Here is a 27647-nt window from a genome sequence, read left to right on the forward strand (position 1 = left end):
TATATGAACAACTTGTCTAATAAAATTATATCATTTTTACGATTGGGATTAGCAAGCGTTATCAAATCGGAATGTAGAGTTTCAGAATAACAATTTGTTTCACAAAATGACTTGAATCGTTTCATAGCATATTTTTAATCAATTGAAGTTGCTCTAGAGGTAACGACTACGCCTGGGACTGAAAAGATCCTATGTTCGAATCCGGTCAGGAACTGTTTGTTTTTCAAACAGAGAAATTTACCTTTCAAAAAAATGTCAGCTTATTGTTTGTCTGCTTGTTTTGTCGGCTTTGTTGCCGCATCACGGATTTTTTCGTACCGTAAGAAGTTTTGTTGCTGTGGCGGTCATATTTTTTGAGATACTAATAATAATGATACTTCTTTTATTCTCCTTTTTTTCGGTTAAAAGCTTTATTTGGCCTAAAAATGTTTCAGCTTTTGTGGTTGTAGCTTCATTTCATACATTTTAGTCGCTTGAATTACCATTCCTGTCTTGCAGCTGTCTTTCACAAATGATATAACAAAATTAACAAACTTTTGATTTTTGTTAAAATTTTTCAACGATGACTGTTTGAAAATTTGACTTTTTAATTGAGCAGACATTGATCAAGGCATCTCGACACTAAAAGCTTGCATATCTGGTTTCCAATATATATGTTTTTTCATGAGTTGTCAAAAATTCGAAGCACTGGAGGTGCGTTACCCGCTAGTATAATTTAAATGCCCCTCCCCCTCCGCTCCAGAAACAAAAGGATAAAAAAATCGAATTTCAGAACTTAACAACATTTTTGGTTTTCGGCTCAATAGAAGTTTACCCAATTTCTGTCGGCTTAGTTGCTGCTCGAAAAGGTTTCACAGTACTTTTTGGTACCATGCCGGTGATTGTATTGCTGGGCTTTTTTTTCAAACTGAACATTCGAGACAATTATGAAATTTCTGCAATGGTTTTTTTTCAATTTTTGGGTATTCATTTTTTTCGACTACGAGCGTTCTTAATTGGCATGTTTTTCTTGGAATCAACTATTAAATAAAGACAATCTACTAATTATGTTGTAATCGGGAAAAAGTCTTTTTTTTCCAGTAAACAACTTTTACTAATCTTACTTGTTTTCTTCTTGCTTTGTTATTTCCATTGTGATCAGCGTAAAGTATTAGTGTGAACCTTCTTTTTTCTAACCTAGTTCGCAAATAAAAGTGTTCATTGAAAGTGGAAAGTGTTAACTTATTTGGTTGCACTTTAGCTATAATCTCGATCAAGCATTGGAAGTTTCATAGCCTCTTTTATCTGCTTCATTTGTGGCTGGCTCGTGTTTGTGATGTGTTAAGTGTGCGTGTAGCTGAGAGACTCATAATATGTAGGTCGTAGATCGAATCCGAGACCTACCCGAATTTTAACTAATTCGAGGCATATTTCTACTAATTGCACTTTATAGCGCCTCTGTGTGGAGCCTTAGCATTTTCCAGGCTCGTTCTCACTTGGCCTAGAGGTGAAGTTGTCGCCTTTACACCCGAAGGTCTGCGGTTAGAGTCCCAGTCGAACTTTGTTTTTCAGTATGCATGAAATATGTTTCAGTTAGATGCCACATCGCGGATTGTTTTTTATTTTGTATTTTCATTTTACTCAAGAAAGCTATTTTCAAATCACAAGAAAGCAACGATTGAAGTTTTTTTCTTTTTCGTTAATACTTGGCACAATCAAATAGTTTGATGTCAAGTTGATTTTTTAAAGAATGTGGCAATTGAGCTTTCATGAATCATAATTTTGTTAAATTTTGCTGGTTACTGCTTAAATGCGAAATTCTGTGAAATTTATGAAAATATAAAAGTTAAAAGAATCATTTTCAACGCCTAATTTGTACCACAGTGGAAGTTGTTGACAGAAGTTCTTATTTTACCATTTGAGCATATCAAATTTTAGCTAATAGTTTTTTCATTGGGGGCAGAGTTAATGCACATGCTTAGGATGACAAAGCTCCTCAGATTGAACTGGAGCAGGATTTGTACTTTTTTCTGGCTTAAATTTTTTTATTTGAGAAACTGTCATAATTTAAAGTCATTTTGATCTACTCCTGTTTTGTATAATTTCCGTTTTTTTTTTTTGGTTTCTTACAACAGCCCAGTCAGCTTGCACGATGTCTGCTCATGTCATATCGGCTTAGTCGTCTCGCATTGCGTCGTTTGAAGGGCGAAATTTGACTTTTGTGCGCGTATGTATTGGATACAGGACGTAAAAATGGACGTGTACCTAAGTGTGTCGGCTCATCTACTACCTGGTACCATTTTTCTAAATGCTAAGTTAAGTCTGCCAATAATGTTTCTTGGGAGCTTTTTCTCGAAATGAATTTACTGTAGATTCAAAAGCTAGTGACTTGTAATCGGGAATTAGACGTTTTTCCTGTTAAATAACCGTACAAATCTGTATGAAATTGATGTAGCTGTATTATGAAACCACAATAATTTCTAAGCTCTTCTTCTTATCTGGTATGCCGGTAACGTGCGTGCCTTTGGAGTCTACGGCCTTGGCTTAGATTCCCGGATGGAGCTTTTTAAAGTATGAAGTTCGCAATTTTATTCTGAGAAACTTGATTCGTCCGACTATCGTTCTTCTGCTTATTTTTGTCAGCGTTTCCCAAAGAATAGTTTCGACGTATGTCTTATTGGTTTGATTGCCGCATAATACCTTGTTTAAAAGAGCAAAATGTGTTTTCATGTTTTGTGATTCGGTGGACGTAACAACTTGGTGTTTTGAAACTTTTAGTGGCACAAAACGGCACTTTTTTTGGTTAAACGGACGTCTATGCGTGTTTTGTCTGCCTAGTTACCGCTGGGTAATTATAGTCTCAATGCTACTAAAGCTAGGCATTATGTTTATCGATTTGTTTTCCTCAAGTTAAACACCATTCGAGACATACGTTTGTAGTTGTCGTTTTTGACAATTTTTCAAATAGTCTCATTTCTATGCATTAATTTGCTATCCTATATGTGAGGTGTGTTGCGAAGCTTAGCTTTGTCTCTGTGCGAACTAATATTTGTGACTCAGTTTTTCATGTCGTTCTTTCTCTCTGCTTGCTTATGGTCTTTCCATGGTCTTAAACGCAACTATGCCACCGGGCTAAACTGCTCAAGTATTAGCAGTTTAGAGTTAATCAAGCTTTATGCTCATTCTATCTGTAGTTATGTTTTTCTAGTGATTGGTGGTCCAATCTCTATTCATGAACGTGACTGTAAAGCTCGATGTTTGGTGGTATTATATGTAGATGTAATGTATAGCTAATAGGGGGGGGGGTGTGTTACTGACCTAGACAGTAGGCGAAGTCGTATGAGGATATGGAGAGGATGAGTGTGTCGATGGGGACTCGCCTCTCATTCTGGTCGAAGTGGTAGCAGAAAATTATGTAAGCATGGATCACACCACCTTGCAGAGAAACAAATTCGAGGTCAAAAGGAAATACAACACAACATTCATTCGTCTCTGCTGTCGTATTAAAAAGAGTTGAGGAGTCAAAATATTATTTTTTGTAAGGATTACGTATCGGCCTGCAATTATACATTGTTAGGAAGAATTTTATGACAGTAACCCCCTCTAAAATGTTGATTATATTAAATGTCTACGTATTAGTTGCATACGAGTTTTGGCTCATTGTTGATTGAAAAAATCGCATCACGAATATGAAAGTACTTTCATCTGAAATTTTTATTGAACCAGTTTCATCGTATCTTACGATGCTATTTCAGATGAGAGTTCTGTCAACATTTTTGGCTTATAAGGTTTAAGTTTTGGGCAAATAATAAGTGGGCTTCTTATCTGTTGAGTTATCCTGGCAAAAATTTTGTTTATTAATCTGCTTGGTTTAAGAAAAGTAAAAAAAAATCTATAAAAATTTAAAAATATAAAAGGCGGAAATTGTTGAAAAATAGGCGGGCACTCATAGTTTCCTGCAAGAAAACGGGAATGTAAAATTTTTTCCTTTTGCAGGAATTTTTTGTAGTAATTTACCAGAATTTACGGGTCTTATTACTTATTTTGCGCATAATAACTTAATAGCGCATCAGAAAAATTAAACGTCTGTTTCAACCAAATTTGACAAACTTATATAATGTTAATGAATGAGATAGGAGCTTTATGTTCCTGTTCGCATAATTTGAGATTTGTGAACATGGGCGGGAGAAGAGAAGTAAATGGACCAAATTTTAAAATGGAAATGACTGACCTATAGCTCCGAATATGCCACTGGTAGTCTGTGTAATTAGAGCTGCTTCACACTGTAGATCATTCAGCTTCAGAAAGACGTCTTCATTTGTAGTATTGTACGCAGAACACCCGATTAGCCTATTGTATCCGGTTTCGTGCATTTAGAAGAAAAGTGAAAACGCAATAAAGTAAGTAGTTAAGTTGGAGATTAAGCAAACTATTTTGACGAACTATTCAAGAGCATCAGACATGACAGTTATTCTGAGTTCTGTCAATTTTTTTTTCTTGTTTGTTTTCTATCCAAATCAAACGACTATTTGAAATATTCAACATTTTTGAGAGCAAGATTTGATCCCAAAAGTTGTTTTTAGAGTAGCACGCTTTTGCTATACTGGTATGAAATATTTAGGCGTTTTGGAATGAATTTGATTTCTTTATTTGTAGGATTGGGGTTTTCAAAAGTGTTTTGAGAAAAAGAATTGATAGTTTCATTAAATGCAAAATGGACATCAGTGGCTTCACCATTTGTAAAACCTTTTCGGAAAACGTTTTAAATAATGTTTTTTTTGTTACAGTGTACTTTCAAAAAATAGACTTGCTGTTGAATACGCTTGATTGTTATTTCACACACTGTTGTTGTTGTTGCTTTTAGCTCCGATGGGGTGTGTCCGGCAAGCTCAAAATAAGTCCCAACTGGGATAGAGTTCTCCTAGTGGAACGATGCAGGGATTCTTCGGCGAGGGAGATTTCACGTGGTCTGAGGGGCAGAACTGTTGGGGGTGTTGCATTATTATGGCTTGCCTAACTCTTTGCGTGTATTTGCTTTTGAAGCAATTTAAGTTTGATAAAGATGAAAGAACTTCGTTCACACATACTTTTTAAAGATGAAAGTATTCGTTTCGGATAGGATAAAGTCAATTTCCGGGGCTTCTGTGGATGTTCGCTGGCATTTTCCATGTATTTTGGGATATTTCCTGAGGGGCAGTCTAGCGTTGTTTATTTCCACACTAGTATCGGTGTTAAAATATTATTTAAAAGAAGAAAAAAAGGCTGGCCAAAATTTAAGAACAAAAATAGGGATCTTGAGATGAAACAATTGTTCTAGTAAGTTAGATAATTGGATAAAATTGATAATGCCGTTGAATTATTCCTGGACTGGAAAAAAAGTGGAATTTATCCGCCTATGACTGCAGTCTCACATCGAGGGGCGATAGCGGAGCGTCATGGAAGTAACAATTAGAAGTGTTGAGGATAAGATTGAGCCATGAGGGACGCTTGTCCGAAATGAACAATCTTAAGTTTTGACAAGACTTCCACTCGGGTAGTTCGACTACCACTTAATTAGGCTTTCCGGTACGCTGGTGGCTTGAAGGAGATTCAGGAGGGTGCAATGGCTAACCACGTCAAAATCTTTTGATAAATCAAGTGTGGCATATTTGGGGCCCCATGTTGATGGTTGGCTATGGGTAGGAATTTAGTTAGGGTGCGATGGATCAAATATGCTAAAGTTTTGACAGATTGGCTTAAAATCAAAACTGGGTTGTACGAGTCTAAAGAATTGATCTTTGTTTGGTTTCGGGAAGGTTAACTCTTAAGAATTTCTCCAAATTTTTAATCAGAAAGATAAAGATTTAAAATGCATTGTTTGATAATGGCCGTTTAGTGCGGTAAAAGTAGATTCATTTATTTTGGCTCTGTTTCTGGCTCTTGTTGGTCTTCGAGAATATTGGACTACCAGAGAGGGATTGGGCATTGGCGTCACAGAAGACAATACTTCTTTCATGAAATAAGAGAACTATAATGAAAGCTTTCAAGTCTTTGGGAGAGATATATAAAGCGGGGAGGGATATAAGTTTGTGATTCGGAGATTTTGGTTGCAGGCCTTGTACGCCTTGCGCCTCCAAAATTCCGTCTTCCACTAAATCTAGTATCTCGATTAGGAAGCATTTGTAAATGGCATTCCAATAATTATATTGTTTGCGGACAGCGAGGGAAAGCGCTTGTTCAAGTGTAACTTTGATTCTTGAAAAACCGCAATATGGATATTTTACTCGCCCATTAAGAATGCAATTTCGGATGCTTTACGAGCTTACGAGGCTGCTATTTGAGGTGTAATTTTGAGATGTCATTACACTTCAGTTGCAGAATGTTCAGGGACTTGGTAGAGAGAGGGTTGGTTTGTTTAATTGGGGGTTTGTTGCAGTAGGGAGGTTTGGGCCATGACGCGAACTCGGAGTTTGATTGGCTATAAGGGTAGGTCTGATCACTGGCCGGGAGTTCGATTTTGGAGGGGGAGATTTTACGGGCTGGCGAGTAAAACTAGTAATGTTAGTCACAGGTGGTAGTAAAAACATTTCGAAAAAAAGGGGCAATAAAAATTTCTTGTGCTCTTTAAGCTTTATAAGACCCCTACATTTAAAATGGCTCAAGCCACATACGTGGCACCAGACACTGACTTGGGTCCGTAAAATTCTTTGTTTGCAAAATGATCATGTGTAGGTATCAGGGTTAGGGTTAATGCCGGCACGAGGGAGTAGGAATAAAATTAATAGACTAAGAGACCCAGCCGACTAAGATTTTTCGAAACTAAAAACTTCAAAAAAGCGTGCTCTTTGCCCACCACTGTATGTGGAGGGAGGGTATATTAGTGTGGCTTACGGCAGAATAATAGGTAGTTGGGTCCACCAGTTGAAGGCGACACTTCTGAACCAAATTTACACTGATTCTTTTTTCACTCACTGATTCATTTTATAGAATTGGGTGCCAACTACCATTTCTACTGTTTAAGCGGCTTGCTTGTCTTCGCTTCTCAATCAGAGAATTCCAATTGACGCAAATATTTTTGCTTTCTTGGTATTGAATACGTTTTTGAATATGGTTCGATGAAATTTAGGTTCTGCGTATTTTGAAGTAGTTTCCTATTGGCTCTCTCTCTCCTTTTCTCTGTCTGTCTGTTTCTTTAAATAACAATTTTTCAAATTGTACAGAGAGTGGTTTACTGGTAAATAGATAGTTATACCGAAGTTATATTGCTTTCAGGGCAAATAATTGCTGATAAACTATTTTTCTTCGAGAAGCAACTATGTATCCTCAAAAACTCGTTTTATTAGCCTTCTGTAGTTTATGTTTACAAGTTTCAAGACCGATTTTTTCCGCAATTTCTTCAATTAGCAAGCGCTATCAAATTGGAATACAGATTTTTTTCTAGTTAACAACTAGTTAAACAAAATCAGTTGAATCACTTGGGGCTGAGGAGGAGGAAAAGGCAGGCGATTTATTCTCATCTCTCTTATCTTCTATTAGCATTCCAGATTGCTTCCCCCTCAGCCTGTAGGTAAATGAGTTGCCTTTGTACCCTAAGGTCTGGAGTTCGAGTCGTGACCGGAACTTGTTTTTCTTTCAGTAGCAAGGAAATTGAAAAAAAAATCCGAGAAAAATGAGTTGTTGGTTTTCCGTTTGTTCGCTCAAGTTTTGTTGGCTAAATTCCCACAACGGAATTTGTTTGTGCTGTAGACAATTGTCATTTTAGTTGCAAGTGTTGTTCATTTTAATTTCTGGGGGGGACTTCAATTTTTTTTAAAAGAATCAAAAAATCGTTTTTTTTTCGGTTTAAATGGTTAGTTGCCACATCTTTATTTTTTTGTACTGTAAGTTATTTTGGTTGTAGTTTCAAGTGCAAGTGTTGTCCATTGTTGTTTAAGGTGGGATTTTAAATTTTTTTTAAAATAAAATCAATTTTTTTTTCGCTGAACTTGTCTTCTAAAAAATTGTCGGCTTTGTTTCTTTTTTGTAAATCTCATTTTGTTGTTGCTGTTTTAAAATTCAAGTGTCTGGCATGTTTGCCTAGAATGAATTTCTATTGAGACATGATCTTGTTTTTTTTTCAAAAATTTTCATTTTTTTCGGCTTTTTTATGTTTGTATTGTATTGCAAGTGGTGCAAAGCTCCGCTTCGCCTCTGTGTTTGAGTATGTAGCTTAGTTCACGTTTTTTTTAGCTTTTTTCAAATTGAAGTTTGTTTAATTTAAATAAATATCTTCAATTTTTTTTTTAATATTGCGAGGCATATTCAAATATTATGCCCAAAATTTTGCCTTAAAAGGCCCAATCAAATCAAAAATGTACTTATTCCCAAATTCAAAGACGTTAAAAAAACTGGCTCACAATATTCTCATCAGTTAGCTTTAGATTGAGGGCAATTTATTACGTATGTTGCCCTGTGCTCAAAGTTAATAGTTTTATACGATTCATGAATATGGTAAATACTCTAATATAGGTCTCGGTGATTTTTTCTTTAGCTTACGTTTCTTCTTTAGTTCATTTCATTTCCTTAATAAAGGGAAGGCAAACTTCACTATGGAACAGCAAAGTGTAAAAATCATTAAAAACGTGATCTACTTCTAGTTTCGAAAGTCGAATTTAATTTGCAAGTTTCCCAGCGGAATAAAAATTTGCATGCTGATCCATTTTTCTCAAATAATGTTAATTTTATCGAAAAAGTGTCATGATATAATTGTTCTTGAAATTCAAAGAGCTTTAGCTTTAAGAGCGCAGCATCGATTTTTCTTCTACATTTCATTTGATTTGTTTTTAAAGCCTGCGAAACGGCTCAATAAGTTGCTGTTGTACATCTTAGAAACAACAGTTTTCTTTGCAAAAGCAAATAATATATGGCCCGCATTTTTTTCCGGGGTTGGCAAACTATACCTCATTGAGAAATTGCTCCTGAGCTACAGTAAAGATCAATGACTTTTCGATTGCTGATGACTACAATTGCCTTTGAAGCCAAATTGGAAAGTGAAAAATTAAATATGAATTAGATATATTTAGTAGTAGCTTAACTTCCTCAAGGACAATTTTCCAACTGTTTTTCTTTCGTCGGCTGTTAAGATTATTTAAACAAGCGAGCTAGAAAACGTACTGTCATTTTGGAACTCCACGTGGTTTTCCTCCAAACTAAGTTGCAAATAAGGATTCTCATTTTATGTTTAGTTAATTCGGCATTTTACTAGCATATTAGCCGTCTGTAATTTTTTTTAGGTTCAAGTGGATTCTTTTTCGATTTCTTTAATTTGAATTGATTACGCTTGCGATTAGCAAGCGTTATCAAACTGGAGTATAGACTTTTTTCTACTAGTTTAACAAAATCAGTTGAATCACTTGCTGAGCAGGAGGAGGAAAAGGCAGCCGACTTCTTTTCATTTCTCTTCTAATAACATAGAACTTTTTCGACTTTCGAAAAAAAAAACGGAATATTTATGCTCGGTGTGTTTTTTTATTCAGTTATTTTCGCCGATCGAAATAATAGTTTTCAACAGAAATTTTTATACCCCATTGAAGATATCGACTTCCTGAATTCAAATTTAACAAGATGTTTTACTCCGATTATTTTTTATCGAGTTCTGGAGGTTTGAAAGTTGCCAATTGGCAATGTTTTGGACTAAATCGCCGCGCTTTGAAGAATTTATTCATATTGCTGAGAGCGTAACGCGAATTACTTATGCCTGGCAAATTATCCCGCACAGCAAAATCGTTCCAAATTGAATTGAGGCTAGCTAATCGGTCGTATTTGCCCTGATATACGAGCAGTCTTGTATCTACTATTTTTTCCGACTTTCGTAACGAAAGTAACGGAATATTTGTGCTCGGGGTGGTTTTTTTTCTTCAGACAAATTTCGACTTTTTAAATAGCCTTTTATTGCGGAATTTTTTTATATCATTCAAAAGATATTGTTGTCTTGAGCTCAAATTTGAAAAGATATTTCACCTGTGATCTTTTTTTGTAGAGTTATGGGGGTTTAAAGATTGCCATTTAGCCAATTTGTGACAATTAACGCGCGATATATTTTGCGCTATTAACGCGTAAGGGAGAGTTAATCCGTCTTAGAAATCGTTCCAAATTGGTTGAAAGAAGCTTATTTGCCATAATTGTTTTGTTACAAGGAGCGAAATTTCTCCTTTTGTACTTTATATGGCGTGTGGGAGATGATTATTACAAAAATCTCATTTTTTCTAAAAAAAAAAAAGGATTTTATTTATTTAATTTGTTTCATGTTAATACTGCTCAATAGAACTTAAAAGGCAGTCGGAACATTCAGGGCTTCGCCCTAATACGAGCAGTCTTGTTTCTAATAATACTCGTTATATCTACTAATTAAGATAATCTAAATCATTGTCTTCCCTTCCTTTTCAAAAACGCCAACGAGAAGTCTTTTGAAAGTATTTTGTATGGTCGCTTTGCATACTGCAAACTTGTTTGTCAGTTCTTTATGCACATATTTTAGACGTAGTATTAATTTTGTAGACATGTAAATATTAAAAATAGCTTTTCGAAATTCAGTTGATTTCACTCAATGCTTGAGTTTCAGTGTTGAGTTCGACTATCTTCAATTGGGATTCTGCGCGCATTCGCTTTTTCAGTTCTCTAATTGGTCTGGTCAGTTTGATCTTGAACTGGTCATTAGTAGCCATAAAAATGCACGGGTTGACCACGAACAGCATGGATATAAGCGAAGCGATAACAGCACTGAGAATGAATGATATATTGTCAACTGATTTGCCATCACTGTTGAAAAGCATTGGGTCAATGGAGAAAAGTGATACTAAAAAGTTGATCACAAAATCGCCGATTAAAATTGAGACAGTAATTATTGTCGAGATGGTGATGGCTCCCAAAAAACGTCTTTGTTCACAGGTAGTCGTTTAGAAAAGGAAAGTTAAAAGCTCTTCTTTGTGAAGAGTGATATAAGACAGACGTTTTGGAGAGTATGAAAAAAATTGTGCCCAGCGTCTAATGCCAATTTTTTTCTCGCAAATTCAGGAACAGTTTTGTGAATTTTAGTTCACCTTGGAAAGTTTTCAAATAAAAATACGGGGCGGAATAAAAGGTTGAAAGCATGAAGCGCCTCAGTTTTTTTTTCAATTCCGTTTCTGGATCTTATTTCTTTTTTAATAATTTGGGTCTTGGCAAAATTCTAAAAAGGGATTTTCTGAACGCATTAGGATTTTTTGAAAGAGACTTCTAAACGAGTATTCGCCTTTCAGACTCGATATCCTCGGTCAACGCTCCAGCACAATATTCGTTGTAGAACTCCTCAGTGTTTATTATCTCCTTCTGCTTCTTGTAGATTTTCACGTAAAGCATGGTAGTGAGGATTATCATAGGCAGGTAGAATATTACGTAGCAAAATGCAGATGCACAGTGGTAGTAGGTTGAATAATCATCGCTTTCTTCGTGTAAAAAGCATGCATTCGTTTGATTTATGAGAGCTATGACGAAAGATACCGCGAATGATGAAATGGCGTAAATCTTGATTTTCAGCTTGGAAAAATAGCGGCCGTAATATTGGGGACGACACACAGCATAATACCTGTTGATGAAAAAGGAATTAACTCATATTTTTCTAGGTATAAAAAGTTAATGTTGGTCAATTTTTTGGAGCAGTTTTTGCGCCGGTTATTTGAAAACGCGTATGCAATTGTTGCGTTTTTATGGCCGGCTTTATGAAATTTAATACTGTTTCGTGGCCTAGGACGTTTGTTATTACTGATTTGCAGATACGCATCGCAGTTTCGTAGCAGAAAGTTTGTTGTATCTTTTCAAAGTGTTTTCATGTGTGATATCTTCTTATATATCTTGTATATTGCGAGTAATGCGATCGAGTAACATTCGTTATATAAAAATTGCTGGAAATTGGTCAAATAAACTAGCAAATACTTGATTTTACTTAAAAAATTAGTTCTGGAAGCTTTTTTTAGCGCTTCCTTGACAATAAAAGTTTCTTAAAAAAATTAAAACTTTTTTGTGGAAACAAAAAATTAGTTTCGTTTCTTTTTCATTTTTTGAAGATAACTGTTGTCAACTTCGCCTAATTTGCTAATTGTGTACGTATTTGTATAATTTTCTAATCACACTACCCTATAAATATAAAAAAAAATTGAAGTAAAACTTTTTTTGGATTTTTTATGAATGTGGTCGGAACATTCTATGCTTCTTGCACAGCAACCGGCTATCCTTGTTAGTTTCTGATGTTCGCAGACGCTCACCTGTTGCATGCGAGTAATAGAACAACTAGAAAAAGAGAGTTGCGATAGAAGGATAGCACGATTGCTTGGAGTGGACAGGCGATGTCTGGGACATAACTGGGAATGCGACTCAGCACTGCCAAGACCACCAGTCCCGCACAGTAGAACAGATCGTAACAGCTCAGACTGATTATCAGAGTTTCCACTGGCGCTCGCTGTTGTTCCGATGGTCTGCAGGCAATGCTATTGTTAGAGAAAAAACGTAAAATGGTATCTGATTATAGTTGGGCTAAAACACCATGTACAATCGAGCGCACGGATTTCGATGTCTTCAAAGTTTTTAAAAAAGAATATGAGGATATATTTTTGTGAAACTGATTGCTCGAAAATATGGGAAAAAAACTTTGAATCATTTTACTCAGTGAAATTTCGGGTTATTTATGACTTTTTAAGTGTTCCGACTACCGATGGTTAGAAACTTTTTTAAGTTCGGGTCTTTCAGAATAACTTACATTAAATCAAGTATCATAAAAAACCTCAAATGGGCCAAACAATATATCTCATTAAAACTTCTTCAGACTTGAATTAAGCTGGAATAAAATATTCCAAAAAGGTTGCTCAATTTCCTAAAAGTGAATGAAAATTTCTATTTTCTGGACGATTTAGAGCGAAGAATTGTGGAACTCTAAGGTTGTCTAAAGTTCTAATGAAATTTTATATGACTGCCTTAGGCTGACAGTAACTGCTAAATGCTAGAGAAAAACTCGGAAGGACAGAATGGTTCGAAAAATGACTGTGGTTGTAAGATTCTGTGCTAATTGCACAGCAACTGGTTACTCTTCTTGTTCCGACCATGTAAATGGCGAGGAAGTTTTTTGGATTTGAATTCGGATGTCTGTAACTATATCCCCCTTTTTGAAAAACGGAGGAAATTTTCGTTACTAGGTATAAATTTCTGATATGCTTAACTGTTGATTTATTGCTTTATAGGCGGGGGGGGGGGGTGGATATTCGTTACTAGGTACCCGAGGGGGGTTATAGTTAAAGAGGTCCTTGAATTCTACTTAAGATGGAAATAGTAGAAGTGCCTGAAGTTGTAGCAGAAAATGATATACGAGTGAATTATGCAGCCGACTACTCCGAACACTCCCAAAGTCACCTCCCCCACCCTCGAGATAATACACTGGGAGTAGTTGAATTCTATAATTGCGTCCTCGTCTGTCCTATTTTCTCCCCCACATCCAACTGCGTAATCGAAGCCAGAATGGTACATTGGTTGCTGTTGTTGCTTTGTGAAGTGTTTAAATTTAAAAACGTTTGCGCTGTTACATAACTTTTTTGCGTAGTTGGATTTCCTACCGTAAAGGTTTCGGTTATCTGTTTTGTAGTCTAAAAATTTAGGAAAAGAAATTATAAATTAAGCTAAAAATTCAGCGATAATGTTAGAAATATTCGTACTACTTCATATCTGTAGCAGTGCTTAAACTTGACCTAGTTATTGAAATTATGACTGGAACTAAATTGAAGTTAGATATTTATTGTGACATACCAACTGAATTTCAGTGCTCACCGACTTGTAAATAGTTCAGTTATACGATTGTTCGAATGGTCTAAACAAATGTCACTGAAAAAGGGCATTGCTTAAATTGTGAACTTACGTTCTTATCCTTTTGTTGATCTCGACCTGCAAATCCTTTAGGCTAGTTATCACTGATTTAAACTTTTCATTTTTCCCATAAATTATCTAAATTATGGCCAATTTTGCTTGACGTAGGGCCATTTATAGGAGTTTACCGCTGAAGAAGTAGCATAGAATGCGCTCTTCCTGCTACGACATTTTTTTCAATTTTTTCCATAATTTGAAAAATCATGTATCATTTAAAGCGTTTTGTTTCGTGGGTCGATCCGAATTCATGTTAACGGGGGGCGTGTATGGGAAAAAGAAATTTCAAAACTTTGAAAGCATTAACGAAGGTGTTTTCAAGGGTTTAGTCAACTAAATAGCTATTTGAGAAGCTCCTTTAAACGATATTTGAAGACTTGAGCTCACATAATCTCCTCAGTCACGCATAGCTTAAAAAAAAAAGATCTTTCGTCGTCGTTTGCGCTTTTTTTGTGTTCATTGGCACGTTTCCAACTGTCTTCTGGTTATGTATCCGTTTTTCAGGTGATTGATAGATGAGTGTTTTGCTGCCTAAAGACTCCACTCAGTTCTCGGCCGGAGATTATTGGGACAACTTCTTCAAGAAGAGACAAGAAGTTCCCTTTGAGTGGTATGGCACATACGACAGCATTTGCGAACTCCTCGAAAAGGAAAAAAAAAACAATTCCACTTAATTTCTGACTCCTCGGGCCAACTACGGTAACGTTTTTTTTTTGCATATGCTGCAAATATTCTTCGGAAAGTTTTTTCAACTGGAGAATCAATATTTTGATGATTTACGTAGTTCAGACTCTTTTAAAGGTCACAATTATTTTTTTTGTTTTTTCAAGGAAAAGTCTTAAAGTTTGTTCAGGCTCTAATTTGCGTTTTCGCGGTTTGATTTTGATTTTTTTTAAAATTTCAGTTCATTTCTTTTGTTAAAAGAAGAAAAGCGCCACTATCGAACAGCGAGAGTGTAAAGTTGAAAAAAATTACGTGATCGACTTCTAGTTTCGAAACTGGCATTTGATTTTCAGGTTTCCCAGCAGAAGAAAACTTTACTTATTGATTCAGTTTTCTCAAAATGAGTTAATTTTATCAAAAAAGCACCAATGATAAATTGTTCTAGAAGTTCACAGAGCTTTAAGGACATCTATTTTTTTATTTGAATTTCGAAAGTCAGTTTTTTTCTGTCTTGTGTTCATTGACTTTTTTCCAACGGCCTGTTGGCTGTGTTTTTGTCAAGATATTTGGGATCAAAACTAAAAACGTGCAAATTGGTGTAATTTTTTTAGGGGATCTCAGAAAAATATAATTGGTGGAAAAATGTTGTTTTACTCATAACGGACGAGGGAGTCTTAAATTAAATTGAAACTGAATCTAATTAGTATATGAAGCCAAAAGACAAAATACTTCAAATCGGGTGTGGAAACTCAACTCTTGCTGAGCAGTTGTACGACTCCGCTTTTCGAAACATGTGTAACATTGATCTCAACGCCACTGTGATCAAACAGATGAAAAAGCGAAATGCGAAAAATCGACCTGGGCTTCATTTTGAAGCGATGGATGCGACAAATTTAGCTTACGATAAGGATACTTTTAACGTTGTTCTGGATAAGGGTACAGTTGATGCCTTGTTTTCTGCAGGATCGGAACATTCTGCTGATTTGACCAAAACCAATTTCGATTCTTTTTGTGAAAGCGAATCAGATATATCAAGTTTCCAGTTGTTTTCCGAAACTGAAAGAGTACTAATGGCTTCTGGTAGATTTGTGTGTGTGACTTTAGCCCAGCCTATTGTGTTGCGAAGAGTTTTGTGCTACTTTTTGAAAAAATCAGAGTTTTCGTATATTGTGAGAATGCATCATGTCAAACTTGAGAAGTCGTTTGACATGCCAACTTTTTGTCTCGTTTTGTTCAAGATGAAAGCGGGGCTTAAATTGCCAACAGTCTTTGAAACTGATTTCGGTTCTGGAAGTGCGTTTAAATGCAAAACTGCCGACCAGTTTCTGGTTGAAATTGAATCGTTCCAGAAGCTTTACTTCTTATCTCGCAAAGTCACATCTCTGAAAGGCGAGAGTTCAGGATCTGTTTTCACAGACATGATGAGTTCAGAAGGGTCAATTAGGTGGGGCTAGGGAATTGAGTCTTCATGTATACATTATCATTATAAATACAATTTTAATCTGGCCGTTTAAAAATAAATCAAGATTGGTCGGTTGCTGTGCAAGTTGCACTAGAGTGTTCCGATCAGGTTAGTTTGTGCAGAAAAAAGTGAACTTCATTTTTGTCTGAAGCAGTGGTGTGAATTGAAATTAAGCTCCAAATTTAAAGCAAATTTTAAAAACGGTTTGAAGAAAATTGGGAGTAGATATTGAAATTGAGTAATGATTTAAATCCCAAGCCAAAAACCATAGAAGATAATTTTTGGAAATGTATATTTTTTGGAATATGAATTTCGACTGTCACAAATTAACTTCCATAACTTACAATTTGTGACTTTTCTTTGATGTGATCTAAATAAGGCAATGAAACCTCACTCCTTTTTGATATAAATCCTGGCCATTCATCGTGAGTGTCTGGAGCGAAAATGGTGGATCAAGCAAATTGTGAAAAAAAAGAAGATTTTTTTTCATTTGCACCTGAAGTAAGTAAGCAGATAAGTGAATATTGTAAAAAGAAATCGAGAAGTTCAAAATAAATTCACACGTTATCGGTCTAGAAAGGTATCGTTAGGATATCTTAAAAATAGAAGTACATTGAGTACGTCGACAAAATCAAACCTATTGGACCTCCAAAATTATAATGCCTGAATTAAAAGACTGAAGGCTTCAGTATTCTGCGTCAAATTGTCCGAAATATTGTTACAGCACTATAGTATTTTCCTTTGAACTTCGATTTAAATGTTTCTTATTTTTAATTGAATTAGACTCAATTACCGTTTGCCCAAATCCAAATCAGGTACAGATGCTATGTGGTCAATAACCAAAATGTGAAGAAGCCTTCCTACGCAGTGTTCGTCTGTCCTCAGTTTGGCGAAAGTGAGAACATTTGGCTTTATTTGACCTCAAAAGGCAGAATGGAGTTGGTCTGCTCTCATATCAAACAGTACAGCAGAGTGCTGTTAGTCATGTTGAATCCATTGGTCAATTATGGAGGATTAGATAGCATTAAGGTTCGTTTTTCTTTTCAAATTAATTCAAATTGAAACAAGACTAGTATGAGGCTGTGTAAGTAGTACAGTATGTTCTGACCACAATTCTTCAATGCAAAAAGTTTTGGCAAAAAAAAAACGAAAAAATAAAAAAAAAATTTAAGTGACATGATCTTTTTTAATTAAGCTACCAAATTAAGTGATAATAGCTTAAGTAAGTTAAAAAAAATAGCTAGAAAAATTAGGCAGGAGTGACTCTTCCCATCTTTTTTGTAACTTTTTTGGTTTAACTTATCTATTTGCATGTTTACATTAGTTTTAATAATTTATCATAGCTGATTTTATTTCGTCTTCTATCCTTCTTTCTTCGTTATTCATTATACTATTTTTCAAACTCTTTTGTTCTTTCTTTCTCATGTCGTCTAATTCTCTATGTAGAGGTCACCGGAAAATAAAGGAAAGAATAAGAGTTAGTTCTGAATGTGTAAAACTTGTTTGAAAACATGACATTTTAGTAATTTCCTAATTCTGATGACGTTAATTTCTGAGCAATAACTTACCTGAAAATTGTAACGAAAGGTATGGTTGACATCTGTGCTCCAGTGCTCACTTTTGTTCGTTGTGTTTGGATGGAAGTCACGTTGACAAAAGTTGGGTAAACCGCGTAAATGTCCATCAATAGAAACTTTTTCAAATCTAGTTTTCGAACGTAAAAGTCTTTGAAATAAATTAAAATCAAGTTAATTACTTGCCGTGCTTATTTTTTACCACGAGGAGTCTGGAGTGTCACCGATCTGACTGTTTCGTCGCTGGCTGAGTGAAACTCGAGAACCTAAACGAGAGGCCAAAGACCCCTTGGTGTCTAATTTTCTATCACCCAGACAAGATCGTCGACTGCCAAGTTGTTGAAAGCCGTGTTCCACTTGGTCCGAGTTTGTATTTCTGGAAGTTTGCAGTGTTTGAGAACCGATAACTTTAAAGAGAGACTATTTGAAAATTTGAACCAGGCGCTCCCAGCTGCCACCAAAATAAGGCGCAGCTGGCGGTTTGAAAAACCATTCTCTATCTATGTCCATGAGCGATAGTGTGTCTTTGAAATCAGAACTTTGCGCTAAGTCGCGTACTGAGCTCTCCAGAATTTTGTTGGCACTGACAGAAGAAGATCCGTTGTCCGACAAACGAAACGTCTGAAGCAATGAATTTTGCTGTCAGTAGACAAATCAGGTGATACTACTAAGTGTACGGCGCGTACAACCAAACAGGCGAAGAGAAGTTTATATCTCGAATATCCATTGCTGTTGTCTTAGATCGTGAAAGGTTCTATGAAGTCCAGTCAAGTAGTGTAAAACAGATAATGATTTGCCGTCAGTAATCGATCTTTTGGCAGGTCTGTCATGAGTGGTGCTGAAACTTTCTGCAACATATTACGACAAGATAGGCAGTTTCGTATAGTCTGCCTTGCAGTAAGACGACAGCGAAGGATCCATGAGATTTCTACGCGTTTGTTCATTTCCAGAATGACTTTTCACTATGTGGGTGTTTTTCCCGAGCAATTTTTGACGTGATTTGATCCATGCAGAATGATGGGATATCTAGAAGTAACCAAAAATGGTGCTTTGGACAAGCGTCAAAGTTCGGAGTATACTTGATGGAGAAACTGGACTATTCTTCTTTTAATCAGCGTCTTCTATCGAGAAGTCAGATTTTTGACAGAATTTAATCAAGTTAGTGTAACTTTTCGTATGATGAGACAATTTTAGATGAGATTTTCGCTTCCTAAGTTTGTCGACGGCCAAGTAGCAGAAAGCAACTGAGCGATTGAGCCTGTTCCATTTGCTAAAGCTGAGCAGTCTGAGCGTGTGACAGACTTGAACAGTAGAATTATTAGCGGACATCATCTGAACTGATCTTGTTGCCGCAAATGAGATTGGTCCTTTCAATTAAATTGTGGTCTCTGCAACCAGCGAGACTGAGTCGTCATTTGTTCAACTGTATAACCCCGAGTGCCGTCATCGGCGGGATTCTGTTTTGTAGGAACGTATTTTAATCGTGAGAGTTGCAGATATACAAAATCTTAGCTAATCGGTTTGCAAAGAAGATTTTGTGTCGAACTTGAGTCGTTCTCACCCATTACAGAAAAGTAGTGCTGTCTGACCAAAAATGTTGATTGCATATTTTGTTTTCTGATTCATCAACGATGAAATGAGCCATTTGCGCGCCGTAGACAGCTGCTTGCAGCTCCAAGTTAGGTATCGTGATTTGCTTATTGGTGCGACTCGGGCTTTACCCATCAAACTTTCATTGGAACTTTCTGAGACCATTGGTTATACTAATTTCATAGTGGTGACTTGCTGATCTGAAACGGCAGAGAAAAGTCAGAAAACATAGTTTTTTCGGCTTGAACATTGAATATGAAAGAATATTTTTTCGATTGTCCTAACCCTAAGTTTTTTCAATCTAAATTATGTTCACTTTTTATAAAATACAGCAGCTTGTAGAATACTTTTTGGTTTCAAAATCTTTCATAATTGTAACTATTTCTGATTTTTATCGCGGTTCTGATTTGCCCTGGCTTTGGTGGAAAGCCTGCATCCATCTTATACTTAGCACCGTGTCAGCACAGTTCTGGCTTTCAAATTTGTGCTCTCTGATTTTTTTTAAAGTCAGCGCAGCTCAGATTCTCCTGAGTCTTTTAGTTTGTTTACATTCTCAAGTTAAAATTTGGTTTGTTTCAGGGCGAACTTAGCAGCAGTGTAATGGCGTTTGCGCCAGATGGATTGCCGGCGTCCTTCAAGACTCCCTTCCTCTCAATGGGAACAGTGATCGGATCAGAAGTCAAAATTCTAACTGAATTCTCAACAGAAAAGACTGACGATTCACTGAGTATAATCAAGTATTCAAAACAAACCGAAGAAGAAACCAATCAGTATTCAAAACAGTTGATAAGCAACAAGAATCCCTTCAATTTCATCTGCTCTCTGAATTTTGAAGATGATAGCGATAAGTTAACAGCGTTCAAATCTTGCGAATTGTCTGACTTTGAATTTTTAGTTGCCCTGGTAATTTGCAATATAGATGTGAAAATAGCGATGACAAATCACAAGTTTTCTGTTAATGTTTTTGGTATTCGGTTTTTTGCTCTGGTTGCGTTTTTTGATCAGATTCTATCAACCAGTATTGAATCGAGATGTTTTGAGAAGGACAAGGAGTTAATTGGATTCGTAAAAGAGCACTTTGTTGATGGCAGAATGAGCGATGATTGTTTGGCCCATGTTAGCGACTGTCCCGTTTTGAACTCTCAGAAAGTGTCGCAAAACAAGTAAGTTTTCAATTTTGATCTAGAGGTTGAGGGAGTGTTTTTCTCTTGAGTCTTTGAAGTAGTTTTTGTTTTAAAATGGTAAAAATAAATCTTGCCATCTGACCCAAGTACAAACCCAAGTAATTTGTGTCTAGTAGCATGAATTCGACTAAGTTGCTTACCTCAATTTAGTTTAAATAGAATGTTGAGCCGTTCTGAGTAACTTTTGGGCTCAGGACATTGATATTTTTAGATGGTATCAAAGTAGTCCGTCTAGATTTGCTTGTTAAAGAGTCGAACTTTGTTTGAAAAATAAAACTACAACTTGCACAAGTATCCTTTTCTTAAGTTAAAAAATACCGGAAAATATCACAACGTTTTCTGCAAAGATCAATTTTTTGAACATGGGTTCTCATGTAAAAGCTTTGTAGATGTTTAATATCTGAAAATTTAAATGAGGATACGAGTGTGATAACGGTTTTGTTTCATTGATTTTTTGAATGACAGTGTTTTGTTTTTTTTTTCCGTACGCTTTTTTGTTAATACTTTTCTTTTCTGTTATCTTCTGAATACTGCCGAGATTTTTAGTCTGCCATTTTCTTTCGAGACAAATTTACTATCTTAAAACAATATTTGATTGAAGAAGTGTTGGGTTTTTTGAAATTTTTTTCCGAATTACACTTTTGAAAGCAAGTGTCTTTTATCGGGAAGAAGACCTTTTTTTCCCATAAACAACTTTTACAGTGTAATCTTGCTTTATTATCGAACTTTAGCAGCTTCCAATTTTCTTGCCACTTAATTTGGAGGTAATACACTTGCCTTTGCTTCCTATGGTCTGGGGTTCGAGTCCCGGGCCTGACCTTGTTGTTTTTGCGTGTTATGAAATTGAACTTTTTTCTGGGAAACATTGAATAGTCTGACTGTTGTTTGTCGACTTTGATTTGTGGGCTTAGTTGCATCTCCACGGATTTTTTTGCGCTGCAAGCAGTTTTATTTGTAGTTTCAAGTGTCATTGATTAACTCCTGTAGTTTTGTATAATTGCTAACCCTGACCAGTGTATTTTAAAAAAGTTGTTTACGCTTCTATTCGGTATTCTATAGAAATTCTATTCGGTATTCTATAGAAATTCTATTCGGTATAAATGATCTCGGTCGAAAACATAATGTCAGTTTAGTGAAGATATTTTGCATCGGTTAAGCGGAAAAAAAATAAAACAAGTCGGTTGAAGCATAGCGGTTAAAATTTCAAACAATTTTATCGCTCTAATTTTTGTAATAACCATTTCTTTTCAAATTTTTTTCTATGACAAAGTTTTTTCCAGTTAAATTTGAATTGTCTGGCTTTCGTTTATCTGCTCAGGTTTTTTTTGGCTTTGTTGCCTCATCGCGAAATATGCTGGCGCTGTAAGCAACTTTCATTGTAGTTGCAAATACAATTGTTGTTCAATGTAGTTTCAGGGGAGACTTGAAAATTTGGTTATCCTTTTTGGCTCAGTTTAGTTATGCTCAAATAATATCGGCTTAGTTTTTATATCGCGGAATTTTTTGTTCTGACCAAATTTCATTGAAGTTACAAGTGCAAGTGTTGTCTAATGTTGCTTCAGGTGGGAATTTTTTTTTCGGCTCAACTTGTGTCTGCTCAAAGATTGTCGGTGTTGTGGTCTCCTCTCGGATTTCTCTTGTTCTGTAAGCAAGTTATAAGGGTAAGTGTTGTTTAATGTTGTTTAAGTTGTGACTTGCAAATTTAAGAAAAGTTTAAAATATTTTTTGGCTCAGCTTGTGTCTGCTCAAACGTTGTCGGGTTTGTTTTCTTCTGTTGCTAATTTAGTATTCAAAGGTCTTGCATCTTTGCCTTTGATGAAACTTTACCGAGACTTACTTTTTTCGTTTTGTTTTCGATTTGTTGTTCACGTTTGTGTTGTATCGCAAGTGATGCGAAGCTCCGCTTCGCCTTTGTGTCGATATCTAAAATCATTCAATTAAAGCTTGAAACTTTTGCTTTGATAGTTTGTTTGATATTTTTCAATTTAGTAGTAGGTAGGCTTTTTTGCTTGATATTAACTCTTCTAGAATGTGGAACGTGTTTTGATGTTCTTTCAAGTCATTGTCAGGTTTAGTTTTGGTCTCGAGAGAAGCAGCATATAAAATAAATAAAAATATCAGTTCGAAACCCTAATTTTCACGAAAGTAGAATTTTGTGTTGTGAAGTTTGATCAATACAAGAAATCCTCTTTTTACTTTTTGATCCGACCTTTTGAAAATGTGGAGAAACTTTGTGTTCGGGTGTGTTTTAGTTTATTTTCTTGGGTTGAGTGATACATCATATTGAAGCCCTTTCAGTCGTGAATTTTGAAAAAAAAGTTTCTCGGTGTCGAGAAAAATCAGTTCGAAATTTCTGATTTTTGGTCTAACTTCATGCTGATAAGGTGAGCGTGCAGGCTTTTAATAGCTAATTTATGCTTAGTTTGAGCCGTGAAAATTTAGTTTACTTGAGTAAAGTAAGTTTTGAAGCTTTTTAGTGCCATTTTGGGAATCAAAAACTTCAAAATTCCAAAACTTTCTGCAAAAAATATTGAAAATCTTTTTGAAAGTTTTTTGATTTTCTTAACAAATCTTTTTTCGTTTTTCTAGTCTTTTTTTTTTACAAAAACTGTTTTTCAATTGGGCTATTTTACCAAGACTGTCAAATTTGCCTAAGTCTTAATTTCTAGTTCAGATTTTTTAATCACACCATGAAGACAAAAACGACACTAAATTTGAAAAATGTTTTTTTTTTTTTTTTTTTCAAGACTACGGTCGCAACATTCTGTGATACTTGCACAGTTCCCGGCTATCCTTGTTCTGAATTGTTTTTACCCCCTTCTAATTCTTTTTTTTCCAAATTGTTTTTAAACACCGTCCTTAGAAATGCATTTTTGGGTCGATTTCACGCTTTTAAGTGTCGATGAACATAGTGAAGTTACTTTTATAGATCGTGATAATTTTTTTTTCGTTTTATTAGGGAAAATTTTAAAAATGGTTTACGCTGAAACTTTTTCTGGTTTGACTAATTTTTTTTTAAAAATCCAATACATATTATTTGAAAGGAAAGCAAACTTCATCATCGAACAGCAAAAGTGTAAAGGTTACGAAAAACATGAATGACTTCTAGATTCAAAATAACTTAGCTTTTTGAATTCCCTGTGGAATTAAAATTTCTCATTAATTCATTTTTTTTAAAATTGGGCTAATTTTGTCAGCAGTAAATTGTCCTTGAAATTCGAAGAGCTATAGATGCATATAGTTTTATCATTGAAAATCAAAATTTGACCTATTTTTCAGAAAATAGATCAATTTTTTTTTCTGTTTACATGCGTTCACTGACATTTTTCCAACTGTCTCTATTTGGGTTTTCTTACAGATTTTGTAGTTTTTACTATACTATCTATTTGCATAGACACACTTTCTGAACTGATGTTTGTCAATTGCCTTGAGCAGGCCTGGCTGAGTGTGTAAGGCGCACGGCCTGTAATATAAAGTTCGAGGGTTCGAATCCCGCTTCGGTCACATTTAGAGGGGTCACGGTGTCATCCACCTCCTGAAAGCGGGAACGGATACGCGAAATAGGTGGCATCTCTCTCCTCACAGAAAAAAAGGTCAAATGTAATATGGCGGAAGAGGGGCCAGAGGTTAATAAAAATAAAATGTTCAATTTTCTTTTTAAAAAAATTATTTCCAAAAGACAAACTCCACAATCGAACAGCGAAAGTATAAAGGTCACGAAAAACGTGACGGAATTCTAGTTTCGAAAATGGAATTTAGTTTTCAGATTTCCCAGCGAAATAAAATTTTACTTATTGGTCCAGTTTTCTCAAATTGGGTTATTTATATCAAAAAGTGCTAATCCTAAATTGTTTTGTCTCTTTTTCATATAATTGTAATGATACCAGAACACCATTAATCTCCATTAATCAGGTGATCACTAAGTAAATTTTGGCTATCCGTTTTCAATCGGCCATGTTGAAATTGGAAGTTTTGGAGTGCTTTGAGGAGATTGCCTTTTGTACCAACCAATTTTTTGACGAATACACGCTCGTCGATAAAAAAAAAAGTACTGGGATTTCAGAGTGATTATATTTAGAATGAAAGCAGATGCTGTCGTCCTTGATTCTGATTGGCTGTTCTCTGTCGGCCAATCAGATGAGAGTGATGAGATTGATGCGATGAAATTGGGACAGCAACTACTCACACAGATATCGGACTCTCTTTTGCCAACTGGTTGTGTCCTGATGCGTCTGCAGGACAGTCAAAGTTGGCGAGAGACGAATTGTAGAGGTAAGCGAAATGCGGCAAATAAGCAACTCAAATAAGCTACTCCTGTAAATAAGTAATAGCTACTCGTCTAAAAGAAAACTGCTCGCTAACTTACAGTGTCAAGTTCGTTCTGAAATGAACGAAAGAAAATAATACTTTTTAGAGTGTCCAGAACAGTATGGTCAGATATTATCCAGTGGTTTTTCAATTTTTGACAAAATTCGTGAAAGATCAGATTTGCGCGAAATAAGAAAAAATAATAAATTGAAGTTAGGCATAAAAAAAAACAAACAAAACTCATCAGTTGTGTGATTATCATTGTTTTGTGTTCAGATGTGACCTTTGAGGAAATGAATGAACTAGTGATGCGTATGAGCAAATCTGTGTTCACACACGTAGCAGTTGTGAAGATGAAGAAATGGGAGCAGAAGTTACTCATTCTATCTCAAAGCTCCCTCAAGGCCAGCAATGTCCAAATTAATTTATTTCTAACTAAACATTAAATGAGGCTCCGATTTTGTTCAGTAAGTTCATTATGATGTTTTTGGGAAATCAAGTTTTTTGAGCTCGGGAAACCATTTTGGGGGACTTATAAAGTGTTTTTACTCACAAGAGTTTGCTCAAAAGTGTTTTTAGAGAGCTCGGAAAATCAATTTGAGCCAGCTATAAAAAGGCCGACAAATTTTCTACCATTTTTTGAAAATCCTCCTCGAAAATTTTTTAGATCTATCCCTGAGAAATGAGGGCTCAATTCATGTTAAGGTTGTCAAGGAAATTCGTGTAAAGTTTTGGCTAAAGTTCAGATGTTTTGACGTTTTTTGACGGAATTTGAAATTATAATTTAACTAATTTTTAATTACCGGTCACACTTTAAACCTGTCTTTTAAAGAGTGATTTTAAGTTGGACATCGCCGCTCCAGAGTCTCAATGTGTTCGACTGTGGTATCAAATTCTTCAAATCTCAGTTTTCGTTTAACCCCGAACAGCTGCAGGAAATTGTGGAAGTTATCAAGTTTCTCTGAAGACGCTTAAGTCATTTTCTTTGGACGCAAAATTTGTGGACCAAAAGATTTTTATGCAATGATGATGCTCACTTACATCTTGTTGGACTTCTTAGATTACTTGATTTGGTTAAAAAGGTTTTGAAAATCTGATTGCTATTTTGTGTTTAGGACTAAATTAAATTCAATTAATTTACACAATAGAAAAAATGTGTTTGTGATCAAAGTAAAATATATGTGATATTTTTCTGACCGCAAGATTTTTCGCATATTAATGTATCTTCCTTCGAATTTTCTGCTCTTAAGAGCGACGGATAAGATTTTCTCGAGGAGGGGTGTCTTTAAAAAAGTCATAAAAGTTTCACGCTCTTTTCAGAAGGCCGAACAGATTTATTTTCCGCGTTCTGCCATAAACACTATAATAACCCTATTTTTAAACAAACGAAGCGAAGTGTATTATTACGAAGATTTTTTTTCCCAACCTAAATCGCAAATAAAAGTGCTCATTTGGTGGCGCTAATGGTATATTTCAATTTAATCATATTTAACTTTATTTAAACATAGGAAATTTAATAGCCTATGTTGCTGCTTTATTTTTGGCTAGAGTTAGGTCCTGTATGAAAAAAACAGGTATTTTGAAAATGTATGGAATTTTTGTTTTTTTTTGCCACGCTTTCTAAAATTTTTGCACTTTTTGCAGAAATTTCAGTTTTTCTCAAAAACTACTGTGCTGATATTCAAAAAGTTGGTACCAATGGAAAAATCGGTTGCTCTTCGCTAGTCTTTTTTCATTTTACGAAACGTTCTACGGCCTTCGAAAGTTTCAGTAGGGGGATTTTTGATCTAATTGTTTTGAATTTTTTCTAAAATATTAAAAGAACAAATCTGTAATTTTTGACTTTTTTCAAAAACTATCCTGCAAAATTAGAGATTAAGGGTTTAAATGAGAGCTAAAAAAACTGTTCTGCTACTCTTCTGCTCAAGAGTCTATGCCTTTAGAAAATGTCAAGTTTTTGAAATGTTTCCTTTTTTTGGAAACTTTTCCAAAAACTAACCGGCCGATTCTGAGGTTAAAAGTTTATCTTGCTAACATGGTACTTAGACTTTGCCTGCGTAATCTGTTACACCCTACTTGTTTGTAAGAAAGCCGATATGGACTTCGGAAAAATCCATTTTTTGAAATTTGTGTCATCTTTTTTCTCAAATTTTACTGGCTAAAACTGATATTAAGGGTTCATTCTGAAATTTAGGGCGTAAAAAGTTTTCCTGCCTAAGAGGCTATTCCCATGTTTTAGTAGAAAAAAGTTCATATTTTTAAGAAAAGTCAAATTTTGATTTTTTGATCATTTTTTGGATTCTTTTTCACTTGTTTCGAAAACTACCCAGCCAAATATGAGTGAATGAATTTACTTGAACCAGATAGTAGAAGTTATCGCCCTGAATAAATGAGTATTTCCCTGCTAAAACAGAGAAATCACTAAGGTTTTCCGTAAAATCCTTTTTTTGAAAATTTTAAAATTGCACATTTCCGTATCAGTTCAACATGATTATAAATTTTAAAACAGGCGCATCCAGCATTAGCTGGGCGACTAGAACTTTTGCTACATAGCATTGGCAATTTGATAGAAACTGTCGCTGTTTTATTGGTGAGTAGAGTTAGTAAATTACAAGCGATCGTAGAGAAGATGTCAGAACGTGATACTCCTAATCTCAGCATAAAAAATTCCCAAGTGGTATTTTAAGTTTTTTCCTTTTTCCCTTATTTCACTTGGTTTTGCCTGTTTAGAGCTCTTGTTTGCATTTTCCTCTTTTGTGTTTGTGAAGCGCAGCTTCATCTCTGTGTAAAAACTTTTCTGTGCCCCTCACATTTTATCGATAAACAATGTCAAAATGCCGTTTTTGGTCTTGAAGGGTTTTGACCAATCAGTCTTTGTTTCGGCTCGCGCTCCCCCTCGAATTTAGTTAATTTTGGCGCTTGAGACGCCTGTAAATAAATTTTAGCGTTGGCTGATCAAAAATAGATGTACAATAGTGACAAAGAAGA

The 27647-nt window shown here is 35.4% G+C and overlaps 2 protein-coding genes across 3 annotated transcripts; one reads left to right on the top strand and one right to left on the bottom strand.

The window, feature by feature from the left end:
• Positions 1-10427: 10427 nt before the first annotated feature.
• On the bottom strand, positions 10428-13826 carry LOC134848297 (uncharacterized). 2 transcript variants are annotated; one of them, XM_063865691.1, is made up of 5 exons: positions 13765-13801; positions 13304-13604; positions 12237-12446; positions 11228-11560; positions 10428-10872 (listed from the first exon to the last, which is right to left on the bottom strand). In XM_063865691.1, exons 2-5 carry the CDS (start codon positions 13486-13488, stop codon positions 10527-10529), a joined length of 1074 nt encoding a protein of 357 aa, XP_063721761.1. In that variant the 5' UTR covers positions 13489-13604; positions 13765-13801; the 3' UTR covers positions 10428-10526. The 2 variants fall into 2 exon arrangements, with proteins under 2 accessions (XP_063721761.1, XP_063721760.1); XM_063865690.1 differs by having other exon boundaries at positions 13304-13826.
• A 1388-nt stretch (positions 13827-15214) lies between these two features.
• Positions 15215-25855, top strand: LOC134848080 (eEF1A lysine and N-terminal methyltransferase-like). The gene is made up of 6 exons (XM_063865421.1): positions 15215-15985; positions 16819-17032; positions 19747-20330; positions 24430-24623; positions 24936-25063; positions 25523-25855. The coding sequence occupies exons 1-6, from the start codon at positions 15249-15251 to the stop codon at positions 25622-25624; spliced, it is 1959 nt and encodes a 652-aa protein (XP_063721491.1). The 5' UTR covers positions 15215-15248; the 3' UTR covers positions 25625-25855.
• The last annotated feature ends 1792 nt before the right edge of the window (positions 25856-27647 follow it).

This window comes from Symsagittifera roscoffensis, chromosome 6, assembly GCF_963678635.1.
Source record: "Symsagittifera roscoffensis chromosome 6, txSymRosc1.1, whole genome shotgun sequence".
NCBI lineage: Eukaryota > Metazoa > Xenacoelomorpha > Acoela > Convolutidae > Symsagittifera > Symsagittifera roscoffensis.

Bases quoted from the DNA above. Each gene is read 5' to 3' on its own strand.
- LOC134848297 (XM_063865690.1), bottom strand. From the start codon at position 13,488: ATGTACCATTCTGGCTTCGATTACGCAGTTGGATGTGGGGGAGAAAAT. The intron at 12,447-13,303 runs GCACTTCTACTA...CATTGCCTGCAG, and splicing joins ATTTTCTGCTACAACTTCAG to ACCATCGGAACAACAGCGAG. The intron at 11,561-12,236 runs GTGAGCGTCTGC...TTTCATCAACAG, and splicing joins CTATTACTCGCATGCAACAG to GTATTATGCTGTGTGTCGTC.
- LOC134848080 (XM_063865421.1), top strand. From the start codon at position 15,249: ATGAAGCCAAAAGACAAAATACTTCAAATCGGGTGTGGAAACTCAACT. The intron at 20,331-24,429 runs GTAAGTTTTCAA...GATTATATTTAG, and splicing joins CAGAAAGTGTCGCAAAACAA to AATGAAAGCAGATGCTGTCG. The intron at 24,624-24,935 runs GTAAGCGAAATG...TTTTGTGTTCAG, and splicing joins GCGAGAGACGAATTGTAGAG to ATGTGACCTTTGAGGAAATG.